Here is a 14,217-nt window from a genome sequence, read left to right as displayed (position 1 = left end):
AGCTGGGGGTCCTAACGGTCAAACCCTCAGTGATTAACAATCCTTTAAGAAAGGAAGTATTTTCTGCAATGGATACTTTGTCCCTAAAATACATTCTTATAGCAAGATCAATGAACCTTTTTACATTTTTAACTGTAATGGAGGTGGGGGGGATCCTCACACTGCTGTGCTCTTACCTACCTATAATCTCGAGCTACACTTGAAGAAAAGACGTATTTTCTGCAATCAGAAAATCTGTCTCTATTAAAAATATAAAATAAGAGAACCTTTTTTTTTCTTCTTGATCTGTAATGGGAGTGTGTCCTCACACTGCTGTGCACTTTGCTACCTGTAGTGCTGTATTCTGCTCTATGCACATTGGAAATTGCCCGAGATCCCATACACAACCCCTTAGGGAGACCCATCCACCCCCCTCCCCGAAAGTCCCATTGTTTTTATCAATGGAGGTCGTAGCCGTCGACCCTTAACAATCAACAACCCTTTAAGGAAGGCCGTGTTTCCTGCAATTGACATATACTAATTCATTATTAACACATTCATTGCAAAATAACTGGGACTTATTGCTTCTTCAACCATAATGGGGTTTGTCCTCACACTGCTGTGCTCTTAGCTACCTGTAATCCCGAGCTACCTTTTAAGGAAGGCAGTATTTCATGCAATGGAGGTATACTATCCCATATGAAACCACTTCAATATGAGGCTGAGTTGAGGTTTATTGCTTCTTTAACTATAATGGGACAGGGGGGGTCCTCACACTGCTGTGCTCTTAGCTACCTGTAATCCCGAGCTACCTTTTAAGGAAGGCAGTATTTTATACAATGGAGGTATACTATCCCATATGAAACCACTTCAATATGAGGCTGAGTTGAGGTTTATTGCTTCTTTAACTATAATGGGACAGGGGGGGAGGGTTCCTAACACTGCTGTGCTCTTAGCTACCTCTAATTCTGAGTTAACCTTTAATGCAGTATTTTATACAATGGAGGTATACTATCCCATATGAAACCACTTCAATATGAGATATGAGACTGAATTAAGTTTTATTGCTTCTTTAACTGTAAGGGGGGGGGGGTCCTCACACTGCTTTTCTCTTAGCTACCTCTATTTCCGAGCTACCCTTTAAGGACGGCAGTATTTCATGCAATAGGAGCTATACTTTTCTGTAGACTAACTACTGTAGTATGAGACTTGCGTTGAGTTTTATTGCTTCTTTTACTATAAGGTGGGGGGGGGGGGAGGGTGTCCTCACACTGCTGTGCTCTTGGCTCCCTGTTTTTCATAGATATGTTAAATATTATTTTCTTTTCCACCTGTGATCCCAAGCAGAACTTGTCTTTCCTTCTCCGTACCTTACACCGCCACACCTGTCCCTGTAGACACCGCAGTAACATCAATATTATTCTAGCCGCGTCTAGAGAACGCCATTGCCATCCGTTTTTGCTGTTGCCACACATTACGTGTTATGACTGAAGACTTAAGGAACGCCCCGAGCTGAAGGGTTAAAAAAAAAATTAATAAGAATTCCATCTGCAAAGGATTCCCTCTGCTCAACAAAAGTTTTTATTATATTTTTATGATATTATTATTATTACTGTATTTTATGAGGTGGCAGAGTTAGTCGCACTTGGTTTTATTACCCAGTGAAAGCTGAGTGTGAATGTGAGCCAAGAAAATGTGTGCTGTAAATGCTGTCAGTCCTGTCTCCTAGCCCTTTAAGTAAGTGATGGTATTGTCCCGGGAGAGATGTGTAATAGGACCTTTGTGGATGTTGTGAGTAGCAGCAGGACTGTGTGATTTGATAGATTTTTTTTTTTTTGGATTGTAACTTTTGGGGGCTTGGTCCTCACACTCCTGTGCTCTCTGCAGATCGTGTTGGTTAGAACCCCTGTGTAATCATACTTTTGTATATGTTATAAGTAGCAGCAGGACTGTGAAATATGAATCTATATTACTGTATTATAACTTCTGGCGGTGTGCCCTCACACTGCAGTGTTCTGTGCTCTCTGCAGACAGCATCCTTTGTGTATGTTGTAAGTAGCAACAGGACTGTGAAATATCATGAATTTTATATTTCCAGATTTTAACTTCTGCAGACCGTGTTGGGTGTCGTACCTGTCACTGTGTAAGCATACCTTCTTCTAGGTTGTGAGTAGCAGCAGGACTGTGAAATTTTTATTTTATATTAGAGGATTTTAGCATCTGAGGGCATGTCCTCCCACAGCTGTGCCCTCTGCTCTCTGTAGCCAGTGTTAGGTATTGTCCCTGGAGAGATGTGTAATCATAAAGTTGTGTATGTTGTTAGTAGCAGCAGGACTGTGAAATATTGATTTAGATTCCAGGATTGTAGTTTCTCCAAGTGCGTTAGGGGTGTGTCCTGACACTGCTTTGTTCTGTGCTCTCTGCAAAGAGCTATTCTACAGCCCCTCCCCTTTTCCGGCACTGGGGGTGTGTCCTTACACTGTTTTTTTTTCTATGCTGTCTTCAAAGAGCTATTCTACAGCCCGTCGCCTTTACTGTCATTGGGGGTGTGTCCTTACACTGCTGTGTTCTGTGCTCTCTGCAGAGAGCTATTCTACAGCCCCTCCCCTTTGCTCGCATTAGGGGTGTTTCCTTACACTGCTGTGTTCTGTGCTCTCTGCAGAGAGCTATTCTACGGCCCCTCCCCTTTGCTGTCAGTCCGTGGTGTAATATTTACGCAGTGGCTAGAGAGACATTAATGATATCCAATCATTTGTGATTTGGCTACGCCAAAATGTCAGATTTTAGAGAATTTCTGTACAGTTTTTGATCACATTTGGCAAAAACAACCCCTCGAAATCCGTCTGGGACTCTAAAGACTTCAGCCCCCTCAGCCGTACCTTCCTTACTTCATTGTCTTCATGGATTTTACACAACTGGTTAGGAAACCGGCAATTATTGCGCTCTCCTTCTTATGCAAGGAATTTTAACCCATAATTCACCTTTTTATGCAAAACCAATTTAAAGGTGCGGCAACCCGTCCCCAAGCTGAATCCCGGTTACATCTAAATTCACTTTTTGGCAAGTTCTTAAAGGGGATTTCCTTCTAAGAAATTGAGTTTGATATTGTTTTTGATTGGCAACAATGTTGAGACAAATGGGATTCCATATTGCTTTAAAGGGTTGATCCAGAACTTTTGTATTGATCCCGTTCACTATGTGGGGGTCCGACAACCCCACTGATCAGTTGCTTGAAGAGGTTGCATCCCACCCATAAGCATAATTTGGCTAAACAGACCTGTGCCGCTGGTCTACAACTCGGTCAGGTTCAATTAAAACCGCTGAGCTGCAATACCAAGTGCAGCCACTATGATACGTACGGCACTGTGCTTGGTAGAAGGTGAAGACTTGGGAGGGGATTCAGTGCTTGAACAATGCTGCATAGAGATTCAAACTTCAAGAAGATTCTTTTTATAGGGATTTCCAGGATTATAAAACACACCTGCTTTCTTAAAGGGTATTTCCATCTGCTCGTCTTCTGTATATATGACATAACCACAGGATATTTCATGAATACAGGATGGGTGTGGGGTCCAGAGAAGGAGTCCATCGACTTCTTTTCCACCGCTCTACCAAATGAAGAGTTTGCCGCGTATGCGCAGTCACTCGCCAATCAAGTCTATGGGAATCTATACCATCGGTTATTTTCAGGGAATGGGATGCAGACTCCCCATACAGCATGGCTGGGGGAAGGGGTTCAACGGACCCTCGGTCTTGGGACAGGTGCAAGCCACCGCGCCATAAATAACTGAATATATAGACTCTGTGAACCATATAGTTGAATGTAGTGTGGCTGCGCATGCACAAAGCCTTGCCGCCAGACGGGGGTCTGTGGACCCTTGTGCCCCTTGGTCCCAGACCCTCGCATGCGCTGTATATAGCTGAGCATGTAGACTCTGAGCTGCATATACTGGAATGGAGAGTGGCTGCGCATGCGCTGTATATAGCTGAGCATGTAGACTCTGAGCTCCATATACTGGAGCGTAGCGTGGCTGCGCATGCGCTGTATATAGCTGAGCATGTAGACTCTGAGCTCCATATACTGGAATGGAGAGTGGCTGCGCATGCGCTGTATATAGCTGAGCATGTAGACTCTGAGCTCCATATACTGGAGCGTAGCGTGGCTGCGCATGCGCTGTATATAGCTGAGCATGTAGACTCTGAACTCCATATACTGGAATGGAGAGTGGCTGCGCATGCGCTGTAAACTCTCCATTCTCCCCGGTCTGCGGAAAGGGGTCAGTAGATCCTATTCTGGGGTAAGAGGTGAGAGCCGCATCTATTCTGTATTCATAACATATATCATGTGGATGAAAATAAAAATCCCTTTAAGGCTATGCCCCACCCATGAGTAGTGTCTGGCATTGCCTTTTGGATCTGTACATTTTGGTGGAGTTGAATTGCAATTTCGGGCACGACCACTGCACAGGTTTGGTGCTGTTTATGGTAGATGTCTATCTCCTGGTCAACCCCTTTAACTTGTAAGGAGGCTATCCCCCAATGCATTTTATTCTGCAGTAATGAGACTGACCAATAGAGGGAGCCCTTTCTATACATGATATTGCTGCTGTGTGCAGGGGGGGAGGATGTCTATAAAACTTTTAAGGTCATGTACAGCCCCACCAGTAAAAAAAAAAAAAACTTGCTTGGTTTTTTTTCTTTCTCCCAGAATGATATTTTAAGCCTCTTCTTCTTATAATCTTGTTGCTTCTCCAGTATCACGGGGTTGTTCTCGGGGTCCAGGCTGCACCGTGGTCGTGTAGATAAGCGAAATAAGATGTGTTAGCGCACTTTGTACTTGTGATAATCTTTTGCTGTATTTGGAGATTGTGTTTCTTTTTTTCCTCCCGACTTCTATAAAAGGCAATTTTCTATCACATATCAGAGGAACAGCGAGTGCTGATACTTATGTCATGGCTGGAATATTCTGTCACTCAGATGGGAGATGGAGGACACTGAAATATATCAGGCAATGGACTAAACTCCTGACATGTGAATGGATTCTTAAAGGGATTGTCTGGGGGTGTTTTATATTGCTTTCCATCTTTGACCCCTTAATCTAGTATTGGTGTACATCTTCAGATGACTACAACTTCACTGTAAGATTTCTTTGTCTTGGTGCTGTATATTATCAATCCCATGATGCCCTAGCACAGCATCACATGCGCAGCTAGAGAATGTATCGGCTCTACCTGTTGGGAGGTCAGTGTGATGATGATGATGATTCTTCTCTCTCCATCCTTGCCCTCTTAATCTAGTGTACATCTTCAGATGACTACAACTTCACTGTAAGATTTCTTTGTCTTGGTGCTATATATTATCAATCCCATGATGCCCCAGCACAGCATCACATGGGCAGCTAGAGAATGTATCGGCTCTGCCTGCTGGGAGGACAGTATGATTATGATGATGCTTCTCTCTACATCCCATCAATCCCATGATGACCTAGCACAGCATCACATGAGCAGCTAGAGAATGTATCGGTGGTACCTGCAGGGAGAACAGTGTGATGATGATGATGCTTCTCTCTACATCCCATCAATCCCATGATGACCTAGCACAGCATCACATGGGAAGCTAGAGAATGTATCGGCTCTGCCTGCTGGGAGGACAATGTGATTATGATTATGATGATGATGCTTCTCTCTACATCTCATCAATCCCATGATGCCCTAGCACAGCATCACATGGGCAGCTAGAAAATGTTTAGGCTCTGCCTGCTGGGAGGACAGTGTGATTATGATGATGATGATGATGCTTCTCTCTACATCCCATCAATCCCATGATGCCCTAGCACAGCATCACATGGGCAGGTAGAGAATGTATCGGTGGTACCTGCAGGGAGAACAGTGTGATGATGATGATGATGCTTCTGTCTACGTCCCATCAATCCCATGATGACCTAGCACAGCATCACATGGGCAGCTAGAGAATGTATTGGCTCTGCCTGCTGGGAGGACAGTGTGATTATGATGATGCTTCTCTTCTCTAAATTACTGTTGGATCAATTGGGCTAATAGGACATAAAGAAAATATGAAAACATTACTGAAGTGCTCCTTAAAGATGGGGATTCAACACCTCCTCCAAGCCAGAAGCTGAGGTGCAGTACCTCAACATGACCACTAGTTGACGGAGTTGCCTGTTTCCGCTACTTCCATTTCTCCATCATAAGACTGGAAGGTTTGCTTGATGTCAGACCAGACCCCTACGAAACTTATATTGGTGACTTATCCAACTAATATGGCATCAAAATCCTGGAAAACCCCTTTCAATGTGTTTTGAGGGAAACATTTTAAAATAAAGTTTCCCTAATGATAGGTTTATATCAAGATATCCTCCTGCTGGGGCCCATAGTGATCGCTGTAATCTGTGACCAAAAGTGTTAATTTTCCCTAGAGCGCCTCTGCAGGGGAAATGATGCATTGCACAGTATCCTTTTGAAGTCTATGGTAATACAAAGATATTTTGGGTCTTCCCAAAGACTCTTTATGCCTCTTTATTCTGTTCTGGCCAATGGTTGTTGGTTCTGAATGTAGAAGACTGTGTCTAATGTCTCATGTTTTATCGTTTCCTCTACTAAATATTAAATCTGAATATAACACTAAATATATATATGGAGTGTAATACCCACTTCTCACCTGCAGATGTCACTGTCGCTTTCCATGTCTGTCCCTTGCTTTGCAGCTCAGCGGAAATAGTTAATGCTCTATAACAGTAAGGAATTGTAGCAGCGCAGCGGTGTATTATTTACTATGCATTTATTTCAGCGGATGCTGGGAAGGCAGGAAGGAAGCAAAATTTACAGAAGCCTCAAAAATAATGCATGAATCTGTATAGCTGGAGTGTATAGCGAGTTATTTGTCACTTAAAGGGGATGGCCTACTCACCAAATAGTTAAAAAATGTATGATCGCCGGGGGTTCAACCAGAAGGAGCACCGCAGATTATATAACCGTTCATGTGTGAGCACTTCACCTCTTATAAAGGTGAATTGGACACCTAATTAATTATTATTATTATTATTATTATTATTATTATTATTATAATTCTCGATTTATATAGCTCCTATAGCACAGAGTTTTCCAAATCGGTCAACTAACCCAGGACCTTAAAGGAGTTGTCCCCACATCGTTGTAATTGGGGAAAAATCCACATAAATATATGCCAAGGTGACTAAGCCTAATTTTACTTGACAAATTCTCAATAAGGGTTAATAGAGAGAATGTAGGGTCTACAGTTTTGGACCAGAGAAAGTCTACAAAGAACCCAGGACCTCTGTGCATTACATTAACATTCTATTGATTTAAAGGTCATTTACCACCAGGGTGAAAGACTGTATGCAAATGAGCCTGAGGGGCTCCAGGCTGCATTAACACCTATGGAGCCTGGAGCCCCTCAGACTCATTTGCATACAGTCCTTCATCCTGGTGGTGGATGCACTTTAAATAACAGCTGTGTAATTCCTTATTTCACCTGTGGAGGTGCTGTAGCAGAATCAAAACGTCCGATATTTTTTTTTTTTTTTACATCTAAAACCGGATTCCGGGGGTCACTTGTGATCACGTATATGTGATGAAGCTGGAGCCAAGGTATCGGATCCGGATTTTGTGTGAGATTCCACGGCGTTTGATACAATGTATAACAGTACAATGTAAAGAATGCCGCTTTATACTGTGTTCAAGGCGTTTTCAATGGCTATTATTGTACGAGATTCTTTGGCAGAGAAAGGAACTTCTCTTTTAATATGCAGTCGCAAAAACAATATGTACATAATGGTCCTTTGTTGTCGGAACATTAATGAACAAGTAACGGAATCCAGGAATGAGAAGGATCTGAAAAATGGGAAATAAATAAGCAGAACTTGGCTTTGTAGTTGCTGCGTGTCAGTTAACTTGGCACCTCAAAGCCGGGCTAAAACTTTATTTTTAACCAAAAAGGGGAAAACCATAACCCTAGGGGGGGCTGTAAAGGTGATCATTTGAATATCATTGCTCACAGAGAACCTAAGGATTATCCGGTGGGCCCAGGCTCTAACCTTAGAGGTAGCTATAATGGTGGCCATATAGAATGTTATCCCATACAGTGTCAGACTGGCCCACCAGAGAATCTAAGGATCCTCCGGTGGGCCCAGACACTAACTCATTAATGGACTTCAAAGATGCAGCAAAAGACTAACTAAAAAAAAAAAATTCATGAAAAACACTCAAAGTGGGTAAGCACAACCGTAAAAGTCGCTGTATTGAAAATCTTGACAGTGTTAGATCGGCCCATCTGAGCATCAACATCTTCCTTGGGGCCAGGTTCTAAAACAACAAATCGAAAAAAAGCAGAACACTTAAAGAAGACCTGTCGCCAGAATTTTACCCCTCACACCAGTAATGCCTGCTTGTAAAGGGTTAAAAGTCCTCCCCATTTCAACCAAAAACATCCTTTCTCGGAGTCACTGTACCTTAATTTCACCCGGTTTTATTATATGCAAATTAGTAGAGAAAGAGTCAACTTCTGAAGAGAAGAGTCAAGTTTTCTCCTGGGCTGCCAGTGAACCCCACCTCTTTCTTGGGACTGACTCATCAGTGTCCCTTCAAATGTTGATCTGAGCAGAAAGGAAGTCCTTTCGCTGTCCACTTCCTGTGCGTGCCAGAATGGTGTCCCTCTTACTGCATGGCGAATTAAGCAGTGTGCATTGTGTTGGAAACTGCAGATCTTCTAAAAGATTCAGGCATCCCCACAATGGGCGGGGCCAAACAGTGATGGAAGGGGCTAAGCAGTGATTGGCAGGACCACCATAGACAAAGGCAGAACAAGTTTTGGGAATGATTGTACAGGCGAGAGGAGGCAGATTTAAGCTTGGGGCGACTGTGCTGCACTTTTCAATAAAGGCACATCACAAGTGGGGGTCAGTAAGGTTTATCGTGTCTGTTCTTGATGACTGGTTCCCTTTTAAGGTTGCCACCTTAGAGGGATCTTTAGCTGTGACCATGTTGTATAGTGTCCTTGACGTGTCAGACTGGCCCACTAGAGAATTGGAGGATTCATTGGTGGGCCCAGACTCTAACCCAGTACTGGGCCTCAAAAATACAGCCAAGAAGAACTAAAGAAAAAGTGGAAAAACACTGAGAAAGTGGGTAATGACAACCTTAAAAGGAGCTGTAGTGGAGGCCATATTAAATATAGTCCTGGACTGTGTCGGACTGTCCTACCAGAGAATCGGAGGATCCTCCAGTGGGCCCAACCTCTAACCCAATACTGTACCCCAGAGATACAGCCAAGAAGAACCTAAAGAAAAAGAGGAAAAACGCTCAGAAAGTGGGTAATGACAACCTTAGAAGGAGCTGTAGTTGAGGCCATATTGAACAGCGTCCTTGACTGTGTCGGACTGTCCCACCGGAGAATCGGGGATCCTCCGACGACCTTAGAAGGAGCTGTAGTGGTGGCATATTGAATATTGTCTTAGAATGTGTCAGACTGTCCCACCAGAGAATCGGAGGATCCTCTGTTGGGCCAACTATCTAACCCAATGCTGGACCTCAGGGATGCAGCAGAAAACAACCTAATCTACACCAGAGATACAGCCAAGTAGAACCTAAAGAAAAAGAGGAAAAACGCTCAGAAAGTGGGTAATGACGACCTTAGAAGGAGCTGTAGTTGAGGCCATATTGAACAGAGTCCTTGACTGTGTCGGACTGTCCCACCGGAGAATTGGGGGATCCTCCGACAACCTTAGACAACCTTAGAAGGAGCTGTAGTGGTGGCCATATTGAATATCGTCCTAGATTGTGTCGGACTCTCCCACCAGAGAATCGGAGGAGAATCGGGAGATGATAAAGGGGACATTACCTAGGGATAATTTTATGTGTTGGGCTAAAGGAACCCCAGTATGACCATGGTCCCTCATGACATGAAAGAAAGACAATTGTTCCAATTAAAAAAAAAAACAAACAAACTAATATTTAGTATTTTTATGACCCAGGATATGGAAGAGATATAAAAGCAACAACAAATTTAAAAATAAAAAACAAAACTGTAAAAAAAAAAAAAAACCTGTATTTTCTTTTTGCAATGATGTATAATCGGCTGGAGACGCTTCTGCCCCAGATTTCACACTCCGTTTGGTATTTCTTCTGCTTTTGTCTCTTTTTTTTAGCTCCCTGCAGGCAGTAGCTGAGTGCAATGTGCTGCAGGCGGCCTGACAGTGTTGTCATGGGGGAGAACCCGTTATTGTCTGCTGGTTGCAGGCAGCGAGCGATGAAGTTTAATTTACTGCTTCACGCTTGATACACATTTCTATGACATCACTGTAGGCTCCTATCCCCGTCGGGGGACATCTAGAAGGCTGTGATGGCAGGGGAAGTAGTGGTCATGGGGGACTGGGATGAGGTGGCTGATAACAGGGAGCGGTAGGTTGCATTTGCCCTCAGTATAAATGGAGAGGAGTTGGCAGGGTGGTAATGTGGGAGATGTTGCTGTGATCTCCTCTCTAGCAGGAGTAGCTGGAGGTTGGGGCCATGGTCCGGCTGTAGCGCTCAGCACTGTGGATGTGGCTGTGCCGGGAATAAGTGTGATTGGCCGAGGGCTGAGGGGGCGCCGGGCCACCCTGATAGATAAAGGATTATACACACAGGGATGGTAATCTCCTTATAGTCTTTTCAGCAGCTCACAGGAGCCCCCACATCTACTGCAGCTGTTCTCCCTATAGCAGTGAGATCTATCTATCTATCCATCTCATATCTATCCATCTCATATCTATCCATCTCATATCTATCCATCTCATGTCTATCCATCTCATGTCTATCCATCTCATGTCTATCCATCTCATGTCTATCCATCTCATGTCTATCCATCTCATGTCTATCCATCTCATGTCTATCCATCTCATGTCTATCCATCTCATGTCTATCCATCTCATGTCTATCCATCTCATGTCTATCCATCTCATGTCTATCCATCTCATGTCTATCCATCTCATGTCTATCCATCTCATGTCTATCTATCTCATGTCTATCCATCTCATATCTATCCATCTCATATCTATCCATCTCATGTCTATCCATCTCATATCTATCCATCTCATATCTATCCATCTCATATCTATCCATCTCATATCTATCTATCTCATATCTATCTATCTCATATCATATCTATCCATCTCATATCTATCCATCTCATGTCTATCCATCTCATGTCTATCCATCTCATGTCTATCCATCTCATGTCTATCCATCTCATGTCTATCCATCTCATGTCTATCCATCTCATGTCTATCCATCTCATGTCTATCCATCTCATATCTATCTATCTCATATCTATCTATCTATCTATCTATCCATCTCATGTCTATCCATCTCATGTCTATCCATCTCATGTCTATCCATCTCATGTCTATCCATCTCATGTCTATCATATTTATCTATCTATCTCATGTCTATCATATTTATCTATCTATCTCATGTCTATCATATTTATCTATCTATCTCATGTCTATCATATTTATCTATCTATCTCATATCTATCCCATATCTATCTAATTTTAATCCATCTATCTTATATCTGTTTCCCATTTGTCTATGATTGTAATATATTTATATTGTTTTTAGCTCATATCTATCGATCTATCTTCTAACCTATGATCGTCTATCATTTATCTTGTATCTATTGCTATTTTGTATCAATCATCCCATCTTTCATCTTTTTATATTTTATCTTTTTTACCTATTTAACTACTGTATCTATTTTCTGACTCATTTGTCTGATTTGTCTTTTTTTATCTATGATTGATTGTGCCTGTATGTATATTGTTTATGATTATCTATCTGTACTGCTGTATCTATCTCATATCTATCTATCTATCAATCAATCAGTCTTTTTCTTTTTCCTGTCCCAACCACCCATATCCTAGAGCTTCTCTCCTGTTTGTCTCTTCAAAGACTAATCCCACATTGTAGCCATTTACCTACATTGGACCCTTCCCTTCTTGTATGGAGGTTCCTATAGTCTCCCTGTATAGGTGGCATCAGGCTGGTGCCCCCTCTCTCTGTATTGGGGTCCAGCGGTTTGCGATGGTCTTCAGATGCTTGAGGTCTGGACTAGTTTTAAAGGTTATAGCGCTGTGTATGTATATAGAATCTTAAAAATAATTTCTAGTTTTGTGATTTTTGGGTAAAAGTTTTATTATTTTTGAAGTTTTAATTAATTCCTTTTAATATTTTCATGAATACGTTTTTCTGAAAAGAGTTCCAAATCTTCTGAATTGATGTAATGATAAATCTCATGCTAAATAATGGGAATACTAATGTAAGGATTAATTGGTGTTGCTATAGGCAGTGACAGTGTCTAAGGCTGCTGCAGCTAATAGTAAGTTTCTGTCTCACCCCAAGTCCTGTATCCACCTCACCACAGGTCAGCACTACTCTATAATGTCCTATATGATCCTGCTCATGCTTCTGAATGAAAAAAAGAGAGACTTGGGCACCTACAGCTCCTGCTGGAGCTAATAGTAAGTTTCTATATTGCCCCAAGTGCTGTATCCACCTCACTACAGGTCAGCACTACTCTATAATGTCCTAAATGATCCTGCTGATGCTTCTGAATGAGAGACTTGGGCACATACAGCTCCTGCTGGAGCTAATAGTAAGTTTCTATATTGCCCAAAGTGCTTTATTCACATGAATACAGGCCAGTATGTATCTATACTTTTGTTTATGATCCCGCTGATGCTTCTGAATGAGAAAGGAGAGACTTGAGCACATACAGCACAGACTTTTCTGGAGTTTTCCATGATACAGACATAGTGCTGGTAGCACCTGCTCCGCCAGCATGTTTGGAGACGTTGACTACGCAGCTCATTTCATGCATACAGGTGCAGGGTGCCAGTGCCCATGTGTTGCTTAGTAGCCGCCCTAAACTTAGGTGCACTAAGGAAAACATTTAAAGGGGATGCGTCCAGACAAGTCCTTGTGGACTATTAGCTTTGTCTGCGGTCACATGACAATAGACTTCATACCAACCCCTGAAACTACTGGCGTCTGCACTGTTTATTACTGTACACTGCACCTTTAAGAGAGCCAGCTATCCGCAGGTGTAACAGACTGCAGGCAGTGTGAGTTACTGACCCTGGGGTGATGTGTAATCAGACCCTGGTGTTTGTTGTTAGTAGCAGCAGGACTGTGAAATATGGATTTATATTACATGATTGTCCTCACACTGCAGTGTTCTTTGCTGTCTGCAGCCTGTGTTTGGTATGGTCCCTGGAGAGATGAGTAATCAGACATTTGTGTATGTTTTAGTAGCAGCAGGACTATGAAATATGGATTTATATAAGGAGATTGTCCTCACACTGCAGTGTTCTGTGCTCTCTGCAGCCTGTGTTGTGGATTGTCCCTGGAGAGATGTGTAATCAGACTTTTGTGGTTGTTTTTAGTAGCAGCAGGATTATAACATAAGATAATCCTTTATTAGTCCCACAGTGGGGAAATTCACAATGAAATATGGATTTATATTAGGAGATTGTCCTCACACTGCTGCGCTCTCTACAGGAGGGTCTTGGGTATTGTCCCTGCAGAGATGTGTAATCAGATCTTTGTGTCTGTTGTTAGTTGCAGCAAGACTGTGAAATATGGATTTATATTACATGATGGTGGTCTTCTCTATGTGCACAGAGGGTGTGTCCTCACACTGTTTTGTTCCGTGCCCTCTGAAGCTCCATTGTCCCTGGAGAGATGTGTTCTCAAAGTACACAGGGGGTGTGTCCTCACACTGCTGTGCTCTTGTCTCTCTGCATTAACTTGGCTCATAGCCCCTACACTCACCTGCAATTGACTTTGAGTTGAAGCTGCAGCGGTTTTCTGCATGAATACAACCAAAGTATAGGGGAGAGTCTTTGGAGAGCTAAGAGCACAGCAGTGTGAGGACACCATCCCAGTCCAACATGTTACCATATCTGTAGTTGGATTTCATTGGTCAAAGTTATTGCATATTCCTTGTGATGAATTATTGTTGGGCTTGTGTAAGGATTGGGTATCTGATCCGTATTTTAGATGGATTAACCAGGCCAAACGCAAACCTATGTTGGGTTCAAGCCACTAGACACGTCCGAAATACGGACCAAAATATGGTCATAAATCGGCTTTTGCTGTTCAGGAGCCTGAGAAAGCCTTGAAAGCAGTGTAGATTTCCCAGACTGTGACGTGATCATTAACTTAA

At 42.6% G+C, this 14,217-nt stretch overlaps 1 protein-coding gene across 5 annotated transcripts in view; it reads left to right on the top strand.

The window, feature by feature from the left end:
- DGKZ (diacylglycerol kinase zeta) overlaps nucleotides 1-14,217 on the top strand; it is a 146,308-nt gene that overhangs the window by 53,701 nt on the left and 78,390 nt on the right. For 2 of the 5 annotated variants that reach the window (XM_072118806.1, XM_072118805.1), the window contains exon 1: nucleotides 10,701-10,716. The exons of the other annotated variants lie outside the window; for them this stretch is intronic. In XM_072118806.1, the coding sequence (XP_071974907.1) occupies nucleotide 10,716 (1 nt within the window). In that variant the 5' untranslated portion in view covers nucleotides 10,701-10,715. Of the gene's footprint in view, nucleotides 1-10,700; nucleotides 10,717-14,217 lie in introns of those variants that run through there. 5 annotated transcript variants of the gene reach the window in all.

Source organism: Engystomops pustulosus, chromosome 7, assembly GCF_040894005.1.
Source record: "Engystomops pustulosus chromosome 7, aEngPut4.maternal, whole genome shotgun sequence".
In the NCBI taxonomy this organism is placed as follows: Eukaryota; Metazoa; Chordata; class Amphibia; order Anura; family Leptodactylidae; genus Engystomops; species Engystomops pustulosus.
The sequence above is the reverse complement of the archived record's forward strand: the minus strand, read 5'-3'. Positions and strand labels throughout refer to the sequence as shown.